General features: G+C 43.8%; 2 protein-coding genes and 1 non-coding gene across 3 annotated transcripts; 2 read left to right on the forward strand and 1 right to left on the reverse strand.

The window, feature by feature from the left end:
• Positions 1 to 3,269: 3,269 nt before the first annotated feature.
• Positions 3,270 to 3,341, forward strand: TRNAE-UUC (transfer RNA glutamic acid (anticodon UUC)). Its single transcript has one exon. It is a non-coding gene; the product is annotated as a tRNA-Glu (tRNA).
• Positions 3,342 to 4,637: 1,296 nt separating this feature from the next.
• LOC149277949 (TLC domain-containing protein 4) lies at positions 4,638 to 11,791 on the reverse strand. Its single transcript, XM_089502539.1, has 6 exons — positions 11,637 to 11,791; positions 11,263 to 11,352; positions 8,415 to 8,473; positions 6,238 to 6,332; positions 5,253 to 5,326; positions 4,638 to 4,944 (listed from the first exon to the last, which is right to left on the reverse strand). Exons 1-6 carry the CDS (start codon positions 11,789 to 11,791, stop codon positions 4,638 to 4,640), a joined length of 780 nt encoding a protein of 259 aa, XP_089358665.1.
• Positions 11,792 to 21,520: 9,729 nt separating this feature from the next.
• Positions 21,521 to 25,435, forward strand: LOC149277950 (evolutionarily conserved signaling intermediate in Toll pathway, mitochondrial-like). The gene is made up of 7 exons (XM_089502574.1): positions 21,521 to 21,607; positions 22,195 to 22,513; positions 22,989 to 23,212; positions 23,297 to 23,354; positions 23,828 to 23,976; positions 24,067 to 24,166; positions 25,200 to 25,435. Exons 1-7 carry the CDS (start codon positions 21,521 to 21,523, stop codon positions 25,433 to 25,435), a joined length of 1,173 nt encoding a protein of 390 aa, XP_089358700.1.
• The last annotated feature ends 243 nt before the right edge of the window (positions 25,436 to 25,678 follow it).

Genomic DNA, 25,678 nt, shown 5'->3' on the forward strand with positions numbered 1-25,678 from the left:
TTCATTCAGAGTGTCACGTGTTGCTATGGATTTGTATAAATTTTTTCTAGCTATAATTGTATAATCGCCAGGGATTTCTTAGGGTAACATAATGACTCTTTCTTGTAGGTTGGGGTGAGGGAGAATATTACAAAAGTAAAATTAACGGCCGTGAATATTTATGCAAAAAGAAAGTTGGTTTTGCGGATGTAAAAAGAGTGGTGGGGAGTGGGGAGAAACTCTGAATATTTCCGAGAAGGACTATAACGGTCCTAGAGGAAGGTAGTCTTGTCTGGAAGGAAGCGAAGGGTCTGGTTACCCCCCTTTCTATGTGAGACTCAACTCCTTCAAGTCTAACTTTGACCTAGACTGGGGCAAGTTCGTTTTTATTTTATTTTTTCTGGCTTTAACCTGCATTGCGGTTGATCTAATGCAGCAGTCAGGCCATATTCAATGAATCGTAACATGATAATATGTTCTGGCCAAGGACAGTAGCCCCTCTGCCGCAAAACAGGGGGCAGATAGCCCTATCTGGTGATCAGGATCCAAATCGGCCGATTATGAGGCAGCCCATAACTCCATGGTGTGTTTTCTTAGGAGGGATAGTCCCTCTTTAGGCCTCGGACCCCCCCAGTCCGTCTTTCCTCCACCTGATGCCCCTCTTTTGTGTTATCTCGAAATGTTTGCCCGGTATGAGGGTATCCCAGAGCTCTGCAGTCCTACAATAAATTATACAGCAACAGCAGGAATGGGTCACAAAGTCACTTAAAAAGTATTGGTAAAGCCCTGCTCCCCCCCCCCCAAGACAAAGGTGTCCCGCTTTGGCCATTTTAAATGTTGGCGTGTATGCGTGCTAACAATGGCGGACCATCTCTGTAGCTGGAAACGGCAGAGGTAGGTGCGGGCATGCTTGAGAAATTACTGGCTGCCTTCATATTCAATTAAAAATATATATATATTAGGGGCAAAAGAAGAGTTTCTGGCCCTGAAGTTCTCTCCTCTCTCCCCAATAATTGTATGACTGCCTGAGCCAATCAACAACAATCAGCAACTTAATAAGAAGAAAAATGAGCATTCAGACAGGAAGTTAAGATGGACAGGAAATTAAGATGGCTGCTCCCATAGAATATACGCAAAGTGATTTTATAACATTATTATTATTATAACATAATTCTCCCAATTAAGTTATTCCTCTAATTTTTTGCCACTTCTTCAAAACCCAAGACCATGATCTTAATTATCCAACTGCAATCGTCTTCTAAAAGCCCTGAAACGTCTTGTCCCAGCCTCAAGACCCGGAACTCGGCCTGACTCAGACTGCGGCCAGACTGCCCCCTCAACTTAAATTAACCCTTTAATGTCCCCTCACAGAGGTTTTAGTGACTTGATAATGGTGGCAACCAAAATGGTTCTAGTAACGGTCCTCGTGAAAACCGTGAATCGTCAGGAGGTAACGCGATTCAAAAATCACCCGTGTTCAAGCAGGGATTTCGGCTGTAATGCAGCAGTGAGCAAAGCACCAGTTTGAACGCGCAGAAATCTGAGCCAATAATGTAAAACACACAAAGAATTGTATTTTTATTTAAAAAAATTGTATGTTTATCTGTGTTAATCAGATTTTGACTCGCTGCCCCCTATTTTTCTCATATCATATTTTAAATGGGATGGTTGCTATAGTAAGGGACACTTTTATTCTGAATGCGGGGATCCCGACAAATGATGTCATAGGGTCTGACATTCCACCCTTTGTCTGTCAGACACAGAAATTCCCAGTGAGTGAGCCTAGGGACTGCGCGTGTAATGGAGGGGGGGGTGAGCCTTACATAAAGGGTGACAGCTTTTCCTAAAATAGTCATAATAAAGCCCCACATAGCAGCGAGTACAATGTAAGAAGCGCAGAGCCTCTGTTCATCATCACCGTACAATTTAAACACTGAAACAGGCGCTCGTTCAGATCGGGGTAGGGAGGGAGGGCATAGCAGACGGTGGAAGCAGGAAAGGTTGGGAGGGCAGGCACCAGGAGGAGATGGAGAAGCGAGCACGGTATTTCTAAATGCACATCGTTGGTGTCACAGCGACAGGGACGGGACATGTCACGCTGATCCCGCAGATTAATAGGACCGTGCCGTGTATCAGAGGACAAACCTGACGCGTCATACTCATCCCACAGATTAATAGGATTGTACATTGTGTGCCCCCCTGCAGGGACAGAGCGGGGGTATCTCCAGCCAGCAGGCCACCTGCGCAGGGTCAAGGGAAATTGGGCTAAACATATACAGGTTATTGATTGGGTGGTCGAGGGGGAATTTATGAACGGGTAGAACTGCTAGCCCGGGTTAGGAAATCGTTGGTCCCAATACCTAATGTTTACGGACAGCTATGCCAATGGTGAGGCGTTACGAATGAATGGTTCCGCTGGCAGCCCTTGGGAATAGGTCAACGTTCTGGCAGGTGTTTTTAGGAAGGGGGTGTTTAGGACCGGGTTGGTCCACAACCTTACCCAACGCACCTACGGAACGCGTCGCGTCCATACGCTCCAGCAGGTCTATATGTGTGTGCTAAGTATGACCTTAGGTGTCGCATGTTTGGCAGCAGATCCAGTTTTCATTGCCTATGGGCAGCTCCCTACCTATTCTTCCCCGTTTTGGAAAATGGATTTATTAGGTTCTGGAAATTCTAGTTCCAGAACCTAATATTATGTCTTTAGAAACCTCTAGGACATGGTTCTTCGAGACTAGCTTTAAATTTGAAACGCATGAAACCTCCAATGTTTCCTACTGGCAGATATTCTCCAAGATTCCATGAATGAATTAAGGGACGCTCCAGCCATGATATGCAGTTATAACGTATACGATAGCCGGTCGTCTCGTTTAAATTATCATTTTCTCCCCCCCTTACAAATATCTGGAAGGAGTTAGCAGAACTCCCCCATCCCATACATTTGCTTCTTACCCTGCACCCCAGCTCCTTGGCTTGTAGTAGAGGTGTTACTCGCACAATACTCACCACCAGCCAGCCAGCCAGCCGTGACTTACACCAAGGGGTATAATGGGACCCCTGCACATGAGCAAAAAGTGCTCCCGTTAATTTGAAAACAGGACCATGGAGGGGGCCGTGGACTGCACCTCGGCAACAGAGTCTATATATTCCCTTGACTTTCCTTTTACTCACCAAAGAGTTTATCTAACCAATTATTTTCATAAAAATCCAGGCTGTGGGACTTTTGTTCCCAGTCGTTTCTGTACCGATGACATCAGTCTTACCAGTCAGACTTGTGGCTCGACAGGGATTCCCATATGGTCTAGCGGTTAGGATTCCTGGTTTTCACCCAGGCGGCCCGGGTTCGACTCCCGGTATGGGAAGTAATAGTTTTAAAATTTAAACAAGTAAATTTTAAGGCAATAACATCATCAAAAACATTTTTACTTTACAGAGAGGGTGGCGGGTAAATAGAACAGCCTCCCAGCAGAAGTGGTAGAGTTTAATACAGTGAGAGATAGGCATATGGCTCCTGAATCTAAGGCTAGACCGACGACGACAGACAGGATGGGTCTGATCTCTTTAATATTCACATGCATTAGGCGATGGGGCAGATAATAGGAAGGGAAACGTATTCTCACATTCGCAGGAATGTTCAGCCAAGTTCAGATATTGGCGGAATCGTGAAAAATATAAATCCAGTATGGGAATCAAAAGCACCAGGGACTCATAAAAGACTGTACAAGATATAAAAACCGAAGCAAAAATCCATCCGAAGCCGGTTTGGAACAGTAGGCTGGCGCGGGGATCCCGAACATGTTACCAGATTTCAAAGCACAAAGTCTATAGAACAAATCTAAGTTATTTGGTTATTTGGGGTCAGTTTAACAATCCAAGCTCAGACATTAAATATATATTATTTTACCTAATAAAAGTTTTATTGCGGAGTCTGGTAACATGATGTCAGTCCTCGTTACCGCCAAACCGATACAGATATGACAACCGAGTAAAAGGAAGAGATTTTATTCCACAAATAGAATTCAAGGAATCACAGTGAAAGTTGTTGTTTTTTGTTTGTTTTTTTTTAGAAATAGGGGCCCCCGGTACCCCACACATGGAGAATTACAACAAGGCACTTGTGGCTCTCTTACTTTTACCAAACAATTATTTTAATGTGTTCCGCTATTCAGTGATGTTTTCTCAACTCCTCGTTCTCCTCTCATCTGAATTATTAAAATTAACCTTCAAATTAACATTTTTCCATTCCAGATTCACTGACTTGGGGAAGAGTTCCAGGGGGTCCGACGAGACCCCTCTACGATTATCGGAGCACCGACAGGGTAGTGAGTCTGTAGGGGACATTAAACTGTCTCTTTAAGGCAAATGGTAAAAAGGGGTTGAGTTAATGTAAACATATTTATTAAGGCTCAGAGCTAAAAAGGTGCCTTGTGGGAGGAGCTTACGTGAGTGGGAGGGGCTTCTTCAGAATACGTCCATTAATCCTTTTAGCGGTCTTATCCTTGGCAAATGGTATTGGCGGATACTGCCTGCCATAAAGCGGTACTAAGCCTCACAATGTAGTCTGTCCACAGTACAGAAGTTCTAACTGAGCCATTCTTTTTAAATGCTCCGGACCGGCCCCATGAAAAGGAAACATGGCTGTAGAAGTCCGTTCCATTTCAGTCGGCATGGTTTCTCTTTGGCTTTCCCCCAGGCTTGGCTTTCACAACACGGTAAAAGCCACGTACAATCTTGTACATCCAGAAGACATTAAGGATGTCCAGAATGACGCACGACACAATCCATGCCACCTGCGGCCCAATGCCCAGCCTGATATAGCCCTCCGTGCCAAAGGTGGCAAAGACTTGAGAATAATAGCTGGGAATCACAGCGATCCGTACCACGAAAAACACGGCAGCCATGGCGAAGCCGTTCACCAAGACGGGCCACGCGGAACGCGGCACCCCCGTGACGTCAAAGAACCACCTGTGAAGAAGAAGAATCACCGTTACCTGTGTCACTAAGAACCTCTCAGACATAACGGCAATTTGGAGGGGCGGCATGGGGAATAGGAAAGGCCTTTAAGAGAGATAGACTACATTATACACGATAACTCGATATATTTACAAAGAGTTTGGAGATAGAAAAGAAGCGACAACAAATGGTCTTCCATTGTGTCTAACTCTGAAGGCTCCAACTAGTCTTGGAGACGCCTGATGTCCCACTCAACAAGTTGGAGTGAAGGTCCTAGTAGAGAGAGAAAAGTGGAGTTGTGACGCCGACGTTCTAATCACCTCTGGTTTACAAACGGTGTTGAGAGCTCCGAAATCAGGCGGAAATTGGCAAAATATGGCAGAACCCCACGATTCTGTGAAGGAATAGATCGTTAGTATGAGTTCGGGACATTCTGCTAATCAATACGGTTACTAACAGCATATCACACAACAAGGACCTCATTGCATTATAATTCGAGAACCAGCGGAGGAACGGAATATATTGCGGATGGGAGGATCATTTGGCCCATAAGACTTTGCAGATACTGAACGTGGAGATCAGAACCAGAGGATTCAGAATGCTTTGTAGATACAGAGCGGATGGAGTCTTTAGTCGATACCTTTTATTGGACTAGCGTAGAAAAAGGTATAAAGTTACATAGGTATTTGGGACTTCAGAGGTCTCTTCTTTAGATCTCCGAAGTCATGAAAGCTTACGTAAATTATTATCCACGTCGGCCCAATACAGAGATATAGAGATTGACTAAAGGCTCTATCATGTTTGGGACCAATAGCACTATATCCAGAGACTTCCTAGGTGGAATACGTAAATGTTGCCTAGATTTATATTCATACAGCAAAATACAGATAAAGATAGAGGGACCATTGTGAATTCCTATCATTGGATCGAAGGTTCCTCTCTTTAGTTTTTTCATATGGACAATACTGTACCCAAAAAGTTTTTTTTTCTGTCTACCTGGAAGAAGGTGACCTGTAGAAGAAACCACTTTAATTTTGAATCTTTTGCTATATTGACCCAACAAGAGAGATCATCTTGGACTGAAGAGTCCATACTCTGAGGTCTTTATGGCTATATAATCAGAAATAAGGGACGAAAGAGGTGATCTTGTCCCTGTCGGACTGCAGGGTGCACCGCAGAGATCATGCAGCGGAAGGACCCACAGATACAAAGGAAAAGAGAATGAGACACAGACGGAGAGAAAGAACAGGGGAAAAATCAGAACTGCAAGTCCCAGACAGTACCGCGAAGCCAGTCCGGACTTACCAGCACGTATCCGTACGCGTAGAGCACCGCCAAGTGGTGACACACTATATACGGATCTCTCATAACTTTCCAGAAACGGGCCAGAAGCAGCAAGTCTAAAATAATAAGCGGGGTGTGAGATTTAAGAAACTGGGGTGTCCTCATATATAGCTTAATATACACATATATATAATATATATTTAGGAGCTTTAGATTGTAATTGGTCCTACTTTCCTATTCCTGTTATGTAACCGTATATGGTTATGTATATAAAGAATTCTATTATTATTAATTATTATTATTATTACTTTGTATGTATAGAGCACCAGCAGGTCCCCACAATGAGGGCAATTATAAAACTAACAAAATAAAATAGAAAGGGATAATAATGTAGGTTCGGGAGGAGAGGGGTTATTTGGAAAGCGTTTAATAATGATTTTTCAATACTGGATTTTCCAGGGGAAGTTCTAAGAAAACGAGATAACGTTATAGAATAATACCCTTCGCATACCTGTAATATATATGTGTACTGTGCAAAAGTTTTAGGCAGGTGCTGTAAAGTAAGAACGCGTTCAAAAATAACATGCTTAATAGATTGTTTTTATGCAAATTGAGCAAACAGAAGAAAAATTACTATTTGGCGTGACCACTCTTTGCCTTCAAAGTAGCATCAATTCTTCTAGGACAACTTGCACACGGTTTATAAGGAACTCGGCAGGTTTTTCCAGACATCTTGGAGAACTTACCGTGGTTCTTCTGTGGATTTAGGTACCTCAGTTGCCTCTCTCTCTTCATGTAATCCCAGACAAACTCAATGATGTTGAGACCAGGGCTCTGTGGGGGCCAAACCATCACTTCCAGGACTCCTTGTTCTTCTTTACACTGAAGATAAGTATCTGCCTGTACTTCTCCGCATTGAGGAGACCATTAATTCTGACCAAAGCCCCAGCTCCATTTGCAGAACTGTAGCCCCAAACTTGCAAGGAACCTCCGCCATGCTTCACTGCTGCCTGCAAACAGTAGTTTTCGTACCGCTCCCCAGCCCTTCGGAAAGCAAAATGCCTTCTGCTACAGCCAAATGTTCAAGCTTTGACTCATCAGTCCGGAGCGCCCGCCGCCATTCTTCTGCACCCCGGTTGCTTTGACCAGACTTCTACACGCAGTAGATGGGTGTACCAGGGTACCGCTGGTTTTTCTTGCCAATGCTAGGCTGATGGCACTGCTGGACATCTTCTGATTGTGAAGAGAAGTCTTGAATGCCTTCGTCTGCAGCACTAATTTTCCTTGGCCGACCACTACGTCTACAGTCCTCAACATCGCGCCTTTCCTTGTGCTTCTTCTTCTAAAGCGCATCTTGAAATGTATTCCTGAGTAAGACCGTGCGGTCGCAGCGTAACTACCTTGTGGCTTGTTGCTGTGCTCAGTCTCGGTGTATGACTTTTGTCATTAAACTGTCTCCAGCATTACCTCACCTAGTCACCGAGTTTGGATGCCCCCCCCCCCCCCAGTTTTATCCCTCATACACAGCTGTTTCTGTTAATGATTTTGTTTCAACCTACATATTAAATCGATGATCATTAGCACCTGCTTGGTACAAATGTTTAATCAATTATGCTTACAAGATCCCTGACTTTATGCACGTGTACCTAGAAGAAACGATGCTGTTTTGGGGGCAAAGGGTAGTCATACCAAATCTTTGATTTACATTTTTCTTCAATTCACTCAATTTGCATTTTGTTAAATTATTAAAATATATTTTATAATATTTTTAAAGAATTCTTATTGTACCGCATATATATATATATATATATATTAGAAGTTTTCCCAGTATGTACTGGGATGTTATTTTGTGGAGTGATGAGTAGGCACCAAAAAAAACTTCTCAATTTTACTTGGTAACTTTTACTTTTTCAAAGTTTACTATACTTTAAACAAAAAACATCAATAAGTATCTATAAAAATGTAAGCATAGCTATTGTTGTAGTCAAAACCTTTTTTACTTGTTATTTATTCAGGTTTAAAATAATTACCATGCGTGTTGCTAGTTCTAACCACTACACACACACACATTATATACACACACACACATTATATACACACACACACACATTTATATATATTGTATTATTATTTATTGAATTATATGGTGCCGCAGCGTTATAGCGCTATACACGATCTATATTGCCGAGCAGTATTACCATAAATAAGGTATCCACATGTGACGGCAACATTCAGTTTCACCTGGAATGGGTCCCCCCTAAAACGAGAACATATGTGTTAGGGATTTATTTAACGTAAGAGGATGGGGCATGAAACAGAAGATGGGAGGCAAGTAAGAGGTAGAGGAAGGCGGATAGCTTGAATCTTTTTAAAGTGGGAAGGGGGCGCCAGTGAGTGGGGTGGCAAAAGCAGCAATCAAGCGTGTTTCTGGGCTGACATATTTTTCTACATTTTTCAAAGGGTAAAAAGCCACAAGTTATCCGTGGAAGAAAATTTAATTTGTCTTTCTGGGTGTTCGATGAATACTAAAGAAGCCCATGAGGCTCATACTTGCCCTGGGGCCAGCTGCAGTCTGTCACTAGGAAGGTTTTAATGTATTTTAATTAACACAACATACACAGCGGGGTTCTGGGACTGAACATACCGAAAATTATTACTACTGGAGGCATAGATTATGTCAGGGGTGTCCAACCTGCGGCCCTCCAGCTGCTGCAGGACTACATCTCCCATCATCCTCCAGCCCCTTAGCTGAAAAAGCATTATGGGAGGTGTAGTTCTGCAGCAGCCGGAGGGCCGCAGCTTGGACACCCCTGGATTATGTGATCCAGGGGCAAATTAGTAACAGCAAAGTTAACAACATACTTCCTGAGCGTCACTGTTTTAGAGGGGCAGTCCCTCTTTACAACCTAAATCCTTCTTCCTCTTCTTGGAACTCAGAATGTTTGTTGGGAACTACAGCCCCAAAAGTTCTAAATAACATTTTGTAAATTAAATATATCACTATGTACCGACTCGTAGCCACAGGCGGTGGGTTTGGTCAGATAAAGTCTAATGATACGAATTCCTCCTCCAATTTTAATCAACGCCCAATGCAGAAATTTAGGTTAATTCCATCCCTGCGCAATTAACATATTTTACTGGGAGGCTAATGTCTGGTGAGGAGATATGCCCTCATCTCCTCTATTACCCCATGTTGGTAACTGTCAGGGGCAATAAGAAACCTTGTGGGTTTAATTGGAGCAACAAACACAGACAGGCTAAGGTTCTAGAATGTACGGTCAGAAAAGCTTGCGAAGTATTTGGGGTGATTACATTTTTTTATTTGAGTTGAAACAAAGCGTTCTGTCCCTTTAAAGATCAAAGGTTTGTCTCAGTCACACGCGTTTCGCATGCTTCATCCTCTCCAAGGCTTTTCTTTTTGTTTGTACATTTAAATGATATGTCAGCTGTCACCGGGAGGGGGTTAATATATCCCGCGTACACAAAGCCGTATACACGGCTGAGTCATACTTTGGAACAGCGGATTACCCGCATCGTAAGATATTATCGAAAGGGAAATAAGGAACGAAAAATAAACGCTGTCAAAGTTTCCCCTAAATACATAAACATTAAGGAAGAAGAAAAAGAAGGAAGAAATGGCAGCTCGTTGATCCGGATACGCTCTGGATTCATCATACAGCCCGATATAATATAATAGGGCTTACGCTTAACACGTCAATCTGGTGCAAAGTCCTGCTTTACACTAGTAACCAATGGTTGCTATGGCGATAAGACCACTTTCCAAACTCAAGAACTGGGTTTTCTTATTGGGCATGGGTACACCAAAGGTCCTGGCTGGCAGGGGTCCACAGCAGATGCATGCTGAGCCATCGCTGCGCAGAAGTGGGGTAATTGTCAGCTGCCTATTAAAGATTGGGTCTGGTTTTATACCGAACCTTTGCCCCTACCGACCCCAAAGAGAGGGCAGGTGGGAAGGCATCAGTCCTCTCCTCTCCCACAGCTGATCTCATTCAAAGATTTTGGACACGCGTCAGTTTTTACTTGCAGTTCCACAAACCGCCACCAGGGGATGTCTTGCATAAAAAGGGACATTAGGCTGCATTTACTCCGCAACTGGAACTTTTCTGAGCTCCTTTCTGTGGCATGTTTGAAAAATGTTTTTAGGCCCACAGTCTGAAATTTGCAAATCCAATGTAAGTTCGTTTGGGTTGGGTGTTTATCGGGGGTGTCCACTGCTGTGACTGATAGGAGTTCTACAACTGATAAGCGCTCGGAAGGCAGGAGATAACCATTTGGTATCGTTTAAGTGTACGGCGCTGTAGTGTGTGCTGCCTACTGCCAGGGTATGAGTTAAGTCGTAAGACATGAGTTGTGACAGGGGAGGAGTGGGCAGATTTATACACTTCATGTGACAAAGGACATTATTATATCCGGCATAAGAGAGGCTTTGTACGAGATCAGATAAAGAACTATTTGTGGGATCACTAGAGCAGAAAGCTGCAGATTGGAGGAGCAGTGACAGCTAGTTGTGTATAGTGATTATTTTATGCCCCCAACATTTCCGGTGTCCAGGCTTCCGTTGATTTTTCAACTCATTGGGCTGGTCAGAGGAGGTCAGAGGATCTCCCCAACCGCACCCCACTGCCTGCAAGAATGAGATAATGGGGCAGCTACTCCAGACAGTGTCTGAAAGACTGTCCCATGAAAACTGGTGCTGTTGGGAGGTATGGATTATAGAAGCGGTGACAGCTAAAGGGACAGCTCCATAAGGAAAGCGATGTGTGCAAGCAAGAGAGTGCTTATGGAGGACACTGCAGTGGAGAGGACATGCAGAAAGGTCACTGCTGGACAGAGGAGATGTCTACGTGACATTTAATGCCAAGCTCTTTAAATAGCAGAGACGGCGCCAAACCCCAAAATGTTATCATTTACAGATAGAGGAATACAGGAGGCTGCAGAGCCGCGCGTGAAGGCCGAGCCCGGACAGCTTTGTAACGCAGAGAGAATTATTCATAAAACCATCCAGCAGATACTTCAGATACTTACCATATGGGGTCAGAGTTCACAGCTTCATCAAACGCCAAAATGTACAGGCAGAAAGACCCCACTATTAATGCGTGGACTGTGGAGACGCACCTGTCAAAAACAGACTTGTTACGGGTGCAATACTTTACTCACATACAGGATTACAGGTAATAAGGCACTCAGGGGCCGGGTTACTGTAATAAGATGTTACTGGGGTAATAAGGCACTCAGGGGCCGGGTTACTGTAATAAGATGTTACTGGGGTAATAAGGCACTCAGGGGCCGGGTTACTGTAATAAGATGTTACTGGGGTAATAAGGCACTCAGGGGCCGGGTTACTGTAATAAGATGTTACAGGGGTAATAAGGCACTCAGGGGGAGACCCTGGATATTACCTGGAGTCCCACTCACACTGCTTGCCACGGCTGAGGTTTCGGTACGTTGTGGACAGAGAGGCAGATATTTCGGGAGAGACCAGAGAGAAGAGGATCTGAAAACCAACAAAACTACAGAAGGCCACACAGTAACTCAAAAGCACGCTGTCCTCCATCTTCAGAGCGCCTAAGGACACCTCAGTAAGTGCCATGGAAATAGGCATTGTCTATAGATCTTTATCAAATAATAGCGGTGATGCAATAGTCTGCAGAACTATTCTCTTAACAAAGTAGAGCTGATGCTCTGGAGGTATCTGGCTGATAACGAGGAAGACGAAATGTTCTGCAAGTTTCAGAGACGTAATGCGAGGATGCAATGCGCTGCAGCACGTCCGGAGATCAATGTCTGCAACGAAGGTGAAGGAATAAGCTATCGATTAAATGTTCTGCAGGCCTTTAAGATCTATGGCTCTTAAAGATGAAAAGTTGTGATGCTCTGCTGGTCTCACATTGTTGACAGGGAGTAGTGTTGCTCTGCAAATCACTTACAGACAGTACAGTAAGATGTGATATTCTGCAGGGTTCCGGCTAGAACTCGTAATAACAGATTTCCTGGAGATCTCCAATTATTTTGAGAACACGGCTGCGATGCTCTGCAGATACTCTGCGTTTATACTGGAATATGAAATATTGTTTGGGTGAGCAGGCCGCAGTTCCCAACCGCACCGGTAACACAATGGCGAGCTTCTGTAAAAAAAAAAAAAAGGCAACATCGAAAGTTAAAAGGCTGACAGATTCCTGGCAGCAGAGCTTGCACTCAAAAATAACCCCACTTCTGTTTGATATGATCACACACTATTAACCCATTCAACCACCTAAATCATCACTATCCTCAACCATGGAGATCACATTAAAAAAAAAGTGATTCAGATGCTGTCACCATAGCAACCAATAGAATTATCCAGTTAGCATGGACATTCTCTCTCTCTCTCATTCTACCTCATTACCCTTCCCGTGCCCCCACGTCATTTTATTTCCTGCCCCCTACAATATAAATACCCCGCTTGTTACAGACTCCATTATTCAAACCACTGCCAGCTACCGGTGTGAGACTTACTGGTCTGTAGTTAGCCGAGTCCTCCCTGCTACCTTTTTTTATGAAGTGCTCCTGACAACCGGTTCAATAAGAGCGCCAAAGGTTTTGCCAGGACACTTCTAAGGCCTTTGAATTACTAAGGGTGTTTTTTATGTCACCCTATTTCTCTTTGGTAACTGGGGTCCCTCACCTTCATCTTCCTTACTGACCCCCTCCATTCCTTTCCAAACGCCCCAAAGCTAAGCCCTGAACCTACACCATCCATCTTTAATGCTATCTTCACCCTCCCCACCCATCTCCTCCATCCCGCTCACCATCTTCCCCTCCAGTACCGCGGCCCCCTCATCACTGAGGTGCGGCCCATCCCTGATATAGTCTGTAGCCGACCTCAATGTCTGGCCAGTTCTCTTAAACCATTTTATCTCCCTAAACTCCCGCTGCCCCCCCTATTGTACATGTAATATTCCTGAATATATCACCTCCTCTCCCTCTCCCAAGCACCACTGACCCTAGCTTTTGACACCCCAACACCATATGCTGACACCCGCTCACACACTAACACCAAACACAAATGCAGTCATTCTACACTAATATACATTTACACACCGTACAGTAACACATACACAAACACTAACACATATGCGCATGCACACGCATGCTAACACCATTCGCTCATGCTTACACTCATCACTATATGCTGACATACACGCTAGCACCATACAGTTACACCCACATGCTAACACCATATGCTTACATACTATCCAATAACATACACTAACATACTCTAACCCTAAACATATACACAGACTAACACTATAGTATAGCACACACAAACTCCCCCCCCCCCACACACACACACTACCGGGGGTCACATAATTCACGTGTGTGAAAAGCACTCCCATTGATGCAAAAGGAATGCTTTCCTGACACTGATTGGCTGCTTCAAGCAACGGCAAGATAATGTTGGAGTAGGGGAGCTGCAGCTTCTCCCTCAAATAGGTTTAGTAGGACTTACATACTCAGAAAGGACTCAAAGTGCTCCCTGGGCTATTAAGATGTCCCTTTAATCTTTACATAAGTTAAGTCTGATTATTGTTAATTGTAGATTTTTGGCTCTTTCAGCTGAAATTACTGGCGGGTTTAACAAGTGGAGGAGGGAATTAGAACTGTATTGGTCAGAGTGATGGGAGTTACAGGATTGGCTATGAGATGGGCTCACATCTCAGGTGTGAACGAGACTTTAATTCCCCCGAAGGCCAGGAATGTTTGCCGTACGGTGCTTGTTCCATGTAAACAGAACCATGCAGACAACATACATGTCACATAGCATGAAACGTACTCACTGTACTGCGACCTTATTCAACACGTCTGTACTTTGAGCTGCTGGATCATTAATCTTTCATCCTGCTATCTCCTGTAACCTCTGTACGGGTATAACCACTCCAGGTTACGGACACATAGATTCAATTATTACCCCTGTAACATCTTATTACAGCACCCCGGCTCCTGAGTGCCTTATTACCCCTGTAACATCTTATTACAGTAACTCGGCCCCTGAGTGCCTTATTACCCCTGTAACATCTTATTACAGCACCCCGGCTCCTGAGTGCCTTATTACCCCTGTAACATCTTATTACAGTAACCCGGCCCCTGAGTACCTTATTACCCTTGTAACATCTTATTACAGTAACCCGGCCCCCGGGTGCCTTATTACCCCTGTAACATCTTATTACAGTAACCCGGCTCCTGAGTGCCTTATTACCCCTGTAACATCTTATTACAGTAACCCGGCTCCTGAGTGCCTTATTACCCCTGTAACATCTTATTACAGTAACCCGGCCCCTGAGTGCCTTATTACCCCTGTAACATCTTATTACAGTAACCCGGACCCTGAGTGCCTTATTAACCCTGTAACATCTTATTACAGTAACCCGGCCCCTGAGTGCCTTATTACCCCTGTAACATCTTATTACAGTAACCTGGCCCCTGAGTGCCTTATTACCCCAGTAACATCTTATTACAGTAACCCGGCCCCTGAGTGCCTTATTACCCCTGTAACATCTTATTACAGTAACCCGGCTCCTGAGTGCCTTATTACCTCTGTAACATTTTAACGGTAACCCGGCTCCTGTTACAATAAACCAGCTGTCTACAGTACTGGTAACTGTAACATAACTTCGATATATTATATTTACGCACTATAGCTAATATAACTGTATATAATACATATTGCCGGTGTTGAAAATGTAAATATAAGTTATATTTAGATAAAGAGTGTGAGTAAATCATGTGACTCTACCAACAAAGAACTAATGGAAGTGAATTCCCAGCACCAGGCAGTCCCTGTGTGTTTGCACATACATGTTAACACATGTTCATAAGACACGATGACATGCTATAATATAGGTGCTCAGAGCACACATCACACACTGATACTCATCCCTTACATACAATGCAACAGATGGGGTCCGATCTCTCACTCGCTGGTCTCTGTAACCCTGTGGGGTGAACTGCAGGGTAAGAAGGGGGTACAAAGCTCTGATCTTACCCCATGCAGCGCTGCGAGTCCAGAGCAGGCAGGCTGGGCGACGCTCCATCCCCTCCTAACTGCCCCACAGCACAGGGGGTAATTCCTGCTCCCGAGCCCCTGCACTCACCAAACACGTCAACACATGTAGCCCCGCCTCCAGTTTGGGTTCAGCCCCGCCTCAGGCTCGCCCACTCAATGCAAAAATCCCTTCCCTGCGATTTAACAACGCCCACTCTGGCTACAACCACGCCCTCCTGTCACGTTATCCCCGCCCACGTCCTGGTTGTCTGAAATTATAAAAGTGGTGGATGGGATTTCAGTCTGCGGATTCCGGATTGCGAAATCTTCGTGTGCGGGTCACGGTGCGGTGTAAACACGGCCACATAAACAATCCGTTATATCTCTATATCACCTGCCATTTATCAGTATAGATCTGCTTTAGAGTTCTGTCCGGCCAACTAAAGCCTGCCAGTTCCTTCATTATGTTAGCTGCAGATGTACTAAAGAGCTCCCATTCACATCACACGCAGCCTGAGCTCCAGCTTAACACTTCCTCCTCCCAAAAGTCCTATTAAAGGGACAGTTCAGCCATCATATGTACTTTAATGGATATTATTATTGTTTTATATAGCGCCATCGCATTCCACGGCGCTGTACAATGGGTATAGTGATGAGGTTATTTTTAGTCATGCCCCTTGCAGAATCCACCCCCCCATATGCATTTGCCCCTTTCCCCACCCCTTCTGTTTGCCCTGCAGGAAATGCCTCAGCATGTGATATACTTGCAGTCAGCTCCAAACATCACTGGGGGGTCCCGTGTGTGCGGAAAGCAGAACACTTTCGGCAGACGGCACACTCGATGTGCACGGACCAGTCCTGTCCACATCTACAGAAAGGGTCTGCGTAAAAAGCCCAGGCATGGAGCATAGAAAGGATCCAGTCAAGTAGTTAATGCTGGCTAAAATACCTTTTAATATGACACCTAGGTGGCCATATGGGAAACTGCATGTGAAACGCAAAAAATTGTCTAAGGATGTCGCCCAATTGTTTTAAAAATCAGATCAGCCCAGGCGGCAAGTGCCACCCTGACCCCCCATTTTTTCAGCCCCCTCTGGTGGCCCTTAAAAAACAAAGGTTTCATCTTTTTGAGTGAACAAGAAATATCCCTATAAGATTTTACCGTTTTGGTACAAAACACCCTGAAAACATCTGGGGGAGACGTTCCCCGCACATCTGGCGCAAACGCCGGTTTTGGTTAAATATACACAAAATGTATCAGCGCGTGGATGTTGCGGGCCGTCCGATCGCCTTCTTTCCTCTCACTTCCTCTTCTCTCTTTTCCTGCCAATCTAATGCCCTGAAATGCCCCCTGACCCACTACATCCCTGTGACTGGCGGTCACCGCGATCTCCCACGGGGTCATGCAATCGCTCAACATACGTGTCAGCAAACACTGAATCGGGAATAACTCTGACCGGACCGCTGCCGGTATCGCTGCCCAAAGTGTCTTGTTTCTGGATTCTCTTCCATTTACTTTCTGTTCTTTATAAACACTATAACAGAATAATATCCATAATGTATGATTTATTATTATTATCATCATCATCAGTATTATTATTATCATCATCATCATCATGAGTATTATTATTATTATCATCATCAGTATTGTTATCATTGTTATTAATTACAATCGTAACATTACAAACTATAAATGGACTTATAGCAAACAGAATATCCGGTTGCTATAGTAATAAGACCACTTTTATCACATTGCACTAGAATAAGCTTTAGTCAATAAATACCGCATATGGAGAATATGTAGAAGATTTATATTAAGTTACGGATCTTTTAAATGAAGGTTCTTTTTATCCATTCTTTATTTTTACACATATATTTTCCATTCATGTTACAACAATTATAAACAAAAACACACAATATATACAATGTAAACAGGTGAAGAACATTAAGAAATACGGTAGAATTATCTCTATTACATTGATGTCCTTGCCTTATATAAAGGCAAAAATAAAAATAAAAACGTATCAAATTAAATTACAAAAATACGTACAAAATAAAATTAAAATAAAATCTACCAAATAAAATTAAAATAAAATATACCAAATAAATTATATGTGCAGATCAGCAATATATGAAATGTAGATGTGTCCTGAGAAAAATGGCTAGTGTGGTTACCCAATCTTTAACAATTTTTATGGTTGCTATTGACGACTCAGACTATAGTCACTTGGCCCAGATTGGGGTCTTTGTTATCAGGAGTTTTTTTAAAACATTCTATCAATGCTTATACCCAACTCTCAACATTTTTGGAAGATTTCTCTTCATTGATATTATTCATAAAACAAACTACGGTGTGGATTTCTCTTTAAGGTGCAGAGGACACAGAGACACGGGGAAAATGATGAGTCCTGATTAATTCATTGTAAATGCCGGTGCCAGCATCTCTGTATCTTTAAACGCGCTTCAATGACCTTTTAGTTGCAAAAATTGTTGCAATAAAAGCCGTTCTTGGTAGATGTGGTCTCAGTTAGGGCTATGATGTCCTGTATTCTTAGAGCATCTCCATTATCTCCTAGAGTTGCTCCAGAACTTGTTACGTCCAACTATATCCTAACAAATGAGCTTGACTGAGAAGAAACTGAAAACGATGGTTGGATGGCACGCACTAGGAGGTTCCGGATTTGGAAGCCTCAGTATTAGAGCGTCCCACTTATCTAAATCAGAGCCTAGAACGTTCGGCAATTAAGAGACTTGGAATGGTTATGAATTAAGAGTCAGGGTTTGGAATGTTTATGAATTAAGAGTCAGGGTTTGGAATGTTTATGAATTAAGAGTCAGGGTTTGGAATGTTTATGAATTAAGAGTCAGTGTTTGGAATGTTTATGAATTAAGAGTCAATGTTTGGAATGCCGTCTCACGGAGAAACAATGTCTGCAATGACTCGTAACTGATCAGAGATTTGGAAGCAGTGATTAATTAGCACTCTTGGCATTTGCTGCTCAGCGTTTCTTAACGGGACCTGTTTGGTCAGCTTGGATCCTAACCCTCTAAGAAGTAGAAGGACGGGTCGGTCAGAACACTCCTACCTGGAAAGTCAGCTCAGCTCTTTCCTCCCAGAGCCGTGCTAGGTGAGGGTGAGGGCGAGTTAATGACTTCTTTAAAGACTTGGAATTATGTCTGGGGGAGGGTGCCAACAGGATCTAGAACATTACCGGTCATTTAAGGATTCAAGCACTGTGATTCCCCCCCCTCCCGTAGGGTGAGATTAACACAGAAGGTTTCCACCATTCTATGAACATTCTGTGTCCGGGGTTCAACCCAAGGAGACCAAGGCATAGAGGTCATTGACATCACATTATGAAGGTCCATTCCCAGTGAGCTTCTGCCGCGGTAAAAGCTCGGCTGGCCCTTTCTACTGTATAGTTAAATCAGTGATATTTTTTTCGGTCTTGTCATCTATTGAATAATACATTATACAGGGCCAGCTTAGCTCTTCTATCTTGAGGAACCTAGCAGTGTTGGTTCTTCAAGATGAAAAGTGAAGCGAGGGAGCAGAAACCACAACTCTCCCTTTCGTGGTAGATCCGGTATCCACCTAACGTAATGGCGGAATGACTTGCCTGTATCACGTCCAAGCTGCATCTTCATATATTTTCTAGAAGAGAGAATTTTCTGTTGTACTATGGGTTAAAAAAATCATTTAAATGGTTAAATCCATTATTTTTATGTAAGGGTTTTACATCATAATTCCTTTTCCAGAATGAAGGGTTTGTTCTGAGATTACGCGGCTGAGCCGGGAGCGAGTGGAAAGGCTTGTGGTGTTTTCCAAAACCAGCTTAACGTTTAAATGGTCTTCCAAACCTGCCTTTATACAGAGAACGTCATCGAGCAAAATGGACAATACATCAGCTGGAGGGATGGAAATTCTAAAAGAGCTTACATTCTGCCCCAAAAAATCCGGAAAGAACTCTGCCACGTAGAACTTATCACATGTGCGGATATGGAGCTAATACAGGGTACGGGGAGAGCATTGATTAGCAGTGATAACAAAATAATGAGAGGGATTATTGAAATAAATGGATTCTGGCCTGTAGAGCTTACGATCTAATACCCCCACCACATGTAGCAATAAAAGTGATAACAGGATTGTATCTGATGGAGAGGGACGGCGGGTGGAGGAGTAATATTTGGACGTGGAAGTTCTTTTTAATGTATAATTAATTCAGGCAGCGGGAAGACAACTCTCTCTTCGGTGAATTAACCCCAGCAAGGGTCCGCATTCCAGTCCTCGAAGCTACGGGTACAACAATGAAACGAAGAACCATCGTGAGAAGGGAAACTGGCACTGAAGAGCTAACATTCTAATATGCAACCGTGACCTGTGTGATTCTATACAACGCGGCTGAGCAACTGCGCATGCGGCTCATGCAACCCTGGACCAGGTATGGAGTCTCGCAGGGCGGAGGCGCATGCGGCTCATGCAACCCTGGACCAGGTATGGAGTCTCGCAGGGCGGAGGCGCATGCTTCCGGGCAAAGCTGCCGAGCAGGTCTGTCGGGGCAGAGCCGAACCTGCCTGACGGACTTTGGAATAACACCGGGTGAAGTGCCAGCTTAAAAATATAACGCCGCAAACGCGTGCGCACCCTGTGACGGGGGGGCTGGGGAGACGAGAGTAAAGGGGGGTAAACACACCCAGACGGCTATACGTTTTAGATGCACTGGACTACAATTCCCATCATGCCCACAACCCTCATTGCAAGATATGAGCGACAGGAACCCTACACTAAGTATTCCCTAGAATAATGATGTACATAAGAAGTGCTGCGTAAACCGTTGGCACTATATTAATAAATACAATTATATATATATATATATATATATATATAATCCACATACCCCTTCTTGTAAAGATTGCACTCTTTGGTATTGGCTCAGTGTGGTGGGCGTTGCAGACAGACATTTATTACAAGAAGTTGTATATAGGCTTATAAAGAGAGAATATGGAGGTTTAGGTGATATAAACAGGAGTTGGGCTTCTGAGGTTTCTCCACTCGCTGAACTACAACACCCATGATGCTCTATCAGCCAAAGCATGGCGGCGGCCTATGGGAGTTGTAGTTCCTCAGCTGATAAAGCTTTGCTGGTTGGCATTTGCCGTCCGGAAATGACATCACTCGGAGGGGCCGTATCCATCGCCAAGATGGCGGCGCCCGGAGAGTTATAATGACACTGACCCTCTTAGGTACATGTGCTCTGTGTTTTGTCTAAATACGTCCTTTAATTTACAGAAATTGAAGTTTTGCGCGTTCCGCGTCGTATATATACGCGGATATATTTAATATACATCCCGGTTACCCTGTAAGACCCATTCTCAGCCATTACTCCGGGTCACCTTATATGCAGTCACCCCTGTCCTGTATTGCTTTGGATTTCATTGTCTCCATTCTTCTGTTTTTCATGCTAATAATTTGCTGATCTATAACAGATATGTAGTGTGATAAATGGACAATAAAGCTATGTCCACAAAAAAACCCAAACTATTTAAATCTCTAGCTGGGACTGTTACGGCATTTTAAACTAATTTGCACGTTTAATGTGTGTCTACATCATGTAACAAAGTATTACACAAGGTCTATATATATATATATATGTTCTGCAGTGCTGTAGAGCGGGTAATCATTGCTGATGGTGCCGTCAGACTAGTCACATGATGAGTTCTTACTTTACTGAGGGGGGGGAGCTGGTAGATAAGTGGAAGTGCCTCCCAGCAGAAGTGGTACTTAAACATGCATGGGATAGGTATATGCCCCCTGAGACCAACGACTGATTACAGCAGGAAAAAGGGCGACTAGACGGCCAAACCGGTCTGATCTGCCGGCAGAGTCTAGGTTTCTATGTTAATTGGTTAAAGAGCCATATATTTTTTTCTCGCTGCAACAAACCCTTAACCTCCCGTTTAGCGTATAAACTAAAAAGCCTTATTCTAGTGACCCCATCTCATAGCACACCGAAGCGTTCTGTTAACCTGCGTTATCGGTGGAATATAACGTCTTGTTTATATAGACGCCTCTATGTGTTATAATCTCCTTTATACGTTCCGGCTCGTGGTAGCGTATGGCTCGCCTTTATTCTGTCCGTGTAATGTTCTGCGTTGTGAAAGGCTGTCAGGCTAGTGCCTCCGGGGCATGTAGTCAGATATGTTCGTATGTTTGCGCAGGTGCGTAGATCTGCGTAGATCCCAAGATCCCGATCTGTGAGGATGAAGAGCCTGCGCTGTCTGATCCGAGCTCGCCAGCTGTGTCCGAGGGAACGATGGCTGCCGGGCACAGAACCTTTCAAAGCTCAGGTGAGATATACATACTGCATATCATATTATTATATGTGTTTTATATTTAAAAAAACACAGATTATAAACCGCATGCATCATCTGAAACAAAGGAATTCTTTCAATTTTACAGAATTCCATATGGTGCGCTTGTCTTGGATGTCTTATTTCTTCTTATTATTAACCGCTATCAATGGAGCGCCAGTTAATCGCTTAGCACTATTATTACAATAATATTATTATATAATAATATTAATCCACATTAAGAGATACCGCTACGCGGAGAGGGACAGCCTGGACGAGGATGCTTTGATTGTAGTGAAGATCTCATAGCTGAAGGGTGCAGCGATGTTAGGGATGTACTCTGTCCACATGGGGCCGGTATGTTGTTAACCTGTATGACCTTGATTCATGTACGCCTCGTGTCTCTGCAGTTACACTTTTATTAACAGGATGGAAAGGGTCTTGATATAAGTTACAGACATTCTAAGTTCTGACATCATTACGAAACTGCCATTTTTTTTTTTATTTTTTTTTTACATGATTGCCTTGTTTGTCCTAGGCGTGCAGGTCTCTCCATAGACGCCCCCCCCGCTGGCCCTCCGCAGATCTCCTCGCAAACATCTATAACTCCATACGAAGATGTGTTTGACCGAGAACAAAGGAACAAGGAGTCTTTCGTCCAAGTGCTCAAACTGTTCTGTAACCGGGACGTGAGGCGCAGAGGTCACATAGAGATGATCGAGGCAGCTCTTAGATGGATGCCGGAGTTTGGGGTGCAGAAAGATCTGGAGGTTTACAACAAGCTGCTCGATGTGTTCCCCAAGGAGGTGTTCATTCCGCAGAATTACATCCAGCGCATGTTTAACCACTACCCACGGCAGCAGGAGTGCGCGATCAGAGTTCTGGAGCAGATGGAAAACTACGGTAATGTTTACCGTTACGAGCCCCGAAGTTCACTCCATGCATGGTGGCACATGAAAGGGGGGGGGGGCTTTCAGATTTTTAGTATATTACTGACTTACCATGACAACAGCATTATCATGGTTAATGTACAAAATAATACATAAAGGTGATCTAGGAATGGAGACAATAATGAAGTCGGCCCAGCTTTGAATATGAGGATCCCTTAATATCTACAAAGAAGTTTGGGGGACCCATTCAATGGTGATGTATAAAAAATAAATAAAGGCCGTGGCTCTTACCTATGGGTTTTGGGGATTAGTAAAGAGACTATGCTAACAGGATCTATCAATGTAGCAAAAAAACATACAAATATGGTGTTAGGTTTTATTCGTTTAAGGTCTTATGGTAAGTGTAGGATGTATTTCCGCGTGTATTCAGTGTGAGTTCAATCCATTGCGCATGGTAGGCACTGACAAACCGTTTTTCCTGGCTCCAGGTATCACCCCCAACAGCCAGACACGTTTCCTACTGCTGCAGATATTCGGCGACCGCAGCCATCCTATCCGAAAATACCAAAGGTTAATGTACTGGTTCCCCCGGTTTAAACACACCAACCCATTCCCAGTAGTCCCTGCAACGTTAGCTGACCCGATAGAACTGTCTAAGGTGTGTCTGAAGCGCATAGCGGCGGACAGAGGTGCCCGTGTCACCGTATATCAGGTGAGGGCCGCTCGCGTCATTTCGTTGTCTGTCTCGCCTTGTCCTAGTGTGAGAGCTAATGATCCTTTATTGTTCTTTGTTCAGATGCCCTCTGCAGAGAAGTGTGAGGATGGCGCAGCGCTGGATAACACGCACCTCGTTGGTATGAGGGTTGGGGTAATAATCCCACCAATATCAAGCAGCATTGTGGGATGAGCTCAGACCGATTGTTTCCTGTTTGTTTCCTGCACTCTGTAATGCAGAGTACCTTTCTTATTCATGAAGAGAATACAACCGTAAAACAACTGCAAGAAGTAACATTAAAATGACAATATACAGACAATAAGAATAGCGTGTGTTAAGACATACAGAAGGAAAGGAAGGTCCTGCTCTTGCAAGCTTACAGTCCTTTAGAAGAATATCCATCCCTCTAGGTGGTACCTAAACATTCAGAAATACTATTTTATATAAAGTGTGGTGGGTACATGGATTAGCTTTCCAGCAGTAATGGTCGTTAACGCCAATAATGTTTAAGCGGTTTACATGAGCAGACTAGATGGGTTTTTATCTCTTGTGGGATTCCCGAGACTATCTGTGCCTTCTGTCTGAATCCCGGCGCTTGTGTTATTGATGCAGGAATCCAGTCTCCTGACCAGGTCTCCCTCCTGGCAGAACATGACCCCGGTGTGCCTGTCATGGTCGAGGGTCCCCATCCCCTGTGGCTGAGGAAAACCTGCGTGTATTATTACGTGCTGCGTGCTGAACCTTCAAACAAAACCAAGGAGGTGAGCGCTGCGGCACGGCTGCCCGTTCCGGGGTGCGGAGTAGGTGGCGATACCCTCGTTATTAAAGCAATGCTCCTGTTCTTGTTCCAGGAGGAGGTGGATCCCGAGAGGAGCCTTTACTACCCCTTAAGTCTAGACCTGGACCTGGACCGAGATCTTGGTGATGACGACACTTTTGATGTGGATGAAGGTGAGGGACTTTACTAACAAACAGACTGCATGCCTCTGATGTGGGCAACCTGGCAAGGGTTCCAAGCTTTCATTGTAGACAAAAACGAGCATTGTGCAGACTTGGCTTGGTTTTAGAGACCTTTTCATGCTCGTTCGGATTGTTTTCGTTGTACTGCAGCCTGGAATATGACGGGGCTTGCTTGATATAATGCGCTTTATTGACTAACTGAGGCAAAGTACAGACAGAAATCTGCTAGCCAGGCGTTTTCTGGGTAATACGAGGGAACGATAACAAATTGGGAAATTCTTGAAAAGCTCCAAGTGTACACTGAGATTAGATAAAGGTGCTGGAGAGTAATCATTATCAGTGGGGGAGGGCCAGTGAGAACTTTGGTTTAATAATGTTAAAGGGAAAGTCTCATGGAAAAACAAATATTTTTAAGCCTAAAATCCATAAAAGTAAATAAGGTTCGCATTAAATGAGCTTTTATCACATTTTATTCCAATAAACTCCCTTTATCTGCAGACCTGCAGGCCGCCGTCAGTGGTGATATTTTGGGTGACTTTCACGGCTCAAACACCACACTGAGCCGATGCTTTATGGCAGTGCTAAGGAAGTCCTTTCCTCCATAGACCTTCATTAATCTGATTGTCCATATGGGTGATTAAGACTGAGCTATTCTATTGTTTACCCAGGGAGTTTCTCGTACATTGGACTCGGATAACAGACACATACAAATGGCTGGTATGCAGCTGCCTAAAAACATTAAATTATGCAAAAATAGAACTGTTTTATATAAAGAAATACACAAAATGTTTGAAAATGTATTTTTTATGTGATACTCATAATGAAGAAAGGAGGACATTCCCCTAGTATAAAATATATATATATTTTATATATATATATATTTTAAATACCATATATATATATATATATATATATATATATATATATATATATATATATATATATATATATATATATACAGTTCCCCTTAGAGTATGATTGTAATGATTGATTAATGATGTAATGATTCGTTCCCTGTCCGCAGTGGAGGAAGGTTCTGTCTTTGCGATGTGCATGACAAATTCCGGAGATGAGAGGACACTGGGCAGTTGGATACGAGGGCTACAGGAGACCAACCCTATCCTGGCCCAAGTTCCTGTTCTCTTCCGTCTAAACTCAGGACCCCATGAGCTCGTGGACCCCGCAGCAAAAGAGAATAAAAAGGAGCAAGAGGAAGAAGAGGAGGAGAGCGGGCCGTTGCGCCAGAGAATGGAGCAGTAACTCGTACCTGTCCTAGAAGTGGCTGGACTCCTGCAGGTGGGGCTTGTAGGACGTATGCCCACCAACCTGCAGTGGCGTGTAGGACACAGTACCTGGAACCTCAAAGACTGTCCACATTTTGAAGTAGTCCCTAACCAATTGGGTTGATGGTTCTCTTTAGATTAACCCCATAGTGGGTCAGGCGCAGATCTTTACACATCAAACACACAATTAAGGCGGCCCTGCCAGCAGCACTATGTGGCA

The sequence above is a fragment of the Sceloporus occidentalis genome, unplaced genomic scaffold, assembly GCF_023333645.1.
Source record: "Sceloporus occidentalis isolate IW3139 unplaced genomic scaffold, rSceOcc1.0.p SCAF_205, whole genome shotgun sequence".
NCBI classification, from domain to species: Eukaryota; Metazoa; Chordata; class Lepidosauria; order Squamata; family Phrynosomatidae; genus Sceloporus; species Sceloporus occidentalis.

Coding starts and splice junctions, on each gene's coding strand:
- LOC149277949 (XM_089502539.1), bottom strand. CDS start 11,791: ATGGAGGACAGCGTGCTTTTGAGTTACTGTGTGGCCTTCTGTAGTTTT. Junction 8,474..11,262: donor GTGAACTCTGACCCCATATG/GTAAGTATCTGA, acceptor TTCTCGTTTTAG/GGGGGACCCATTCCAGGTGA. Junction 6,333..8,414: donor ATGTGGATACCTTATTTATG/GTAATACTGCTC, acceptor TTATTATTTTAG/ACTTGCTGCTTCTGGCCCGT.
- LOC149277950 (XM_089502574.1), top strand. CDS start 21,521: ATGAAGAGCCTGCGCTGTCTGATCCGAGCTCGCCAGCTGTGTCCGAGG. Junction 21,608..22,194: donor CAGAACCTTTCAAAGCTCAG/GTGAGATATACA, acceptor GGCCCTCCGCAG/ATCTCCTCGCAAACATCTAT. Junction 24,167..25,199: donor CACTTTTGATGTGGATGAAG/GTGAGGGACTTT, acceptor CCCTGTCCGCAG/TGGAGGAAGGTTCTGTCTTT.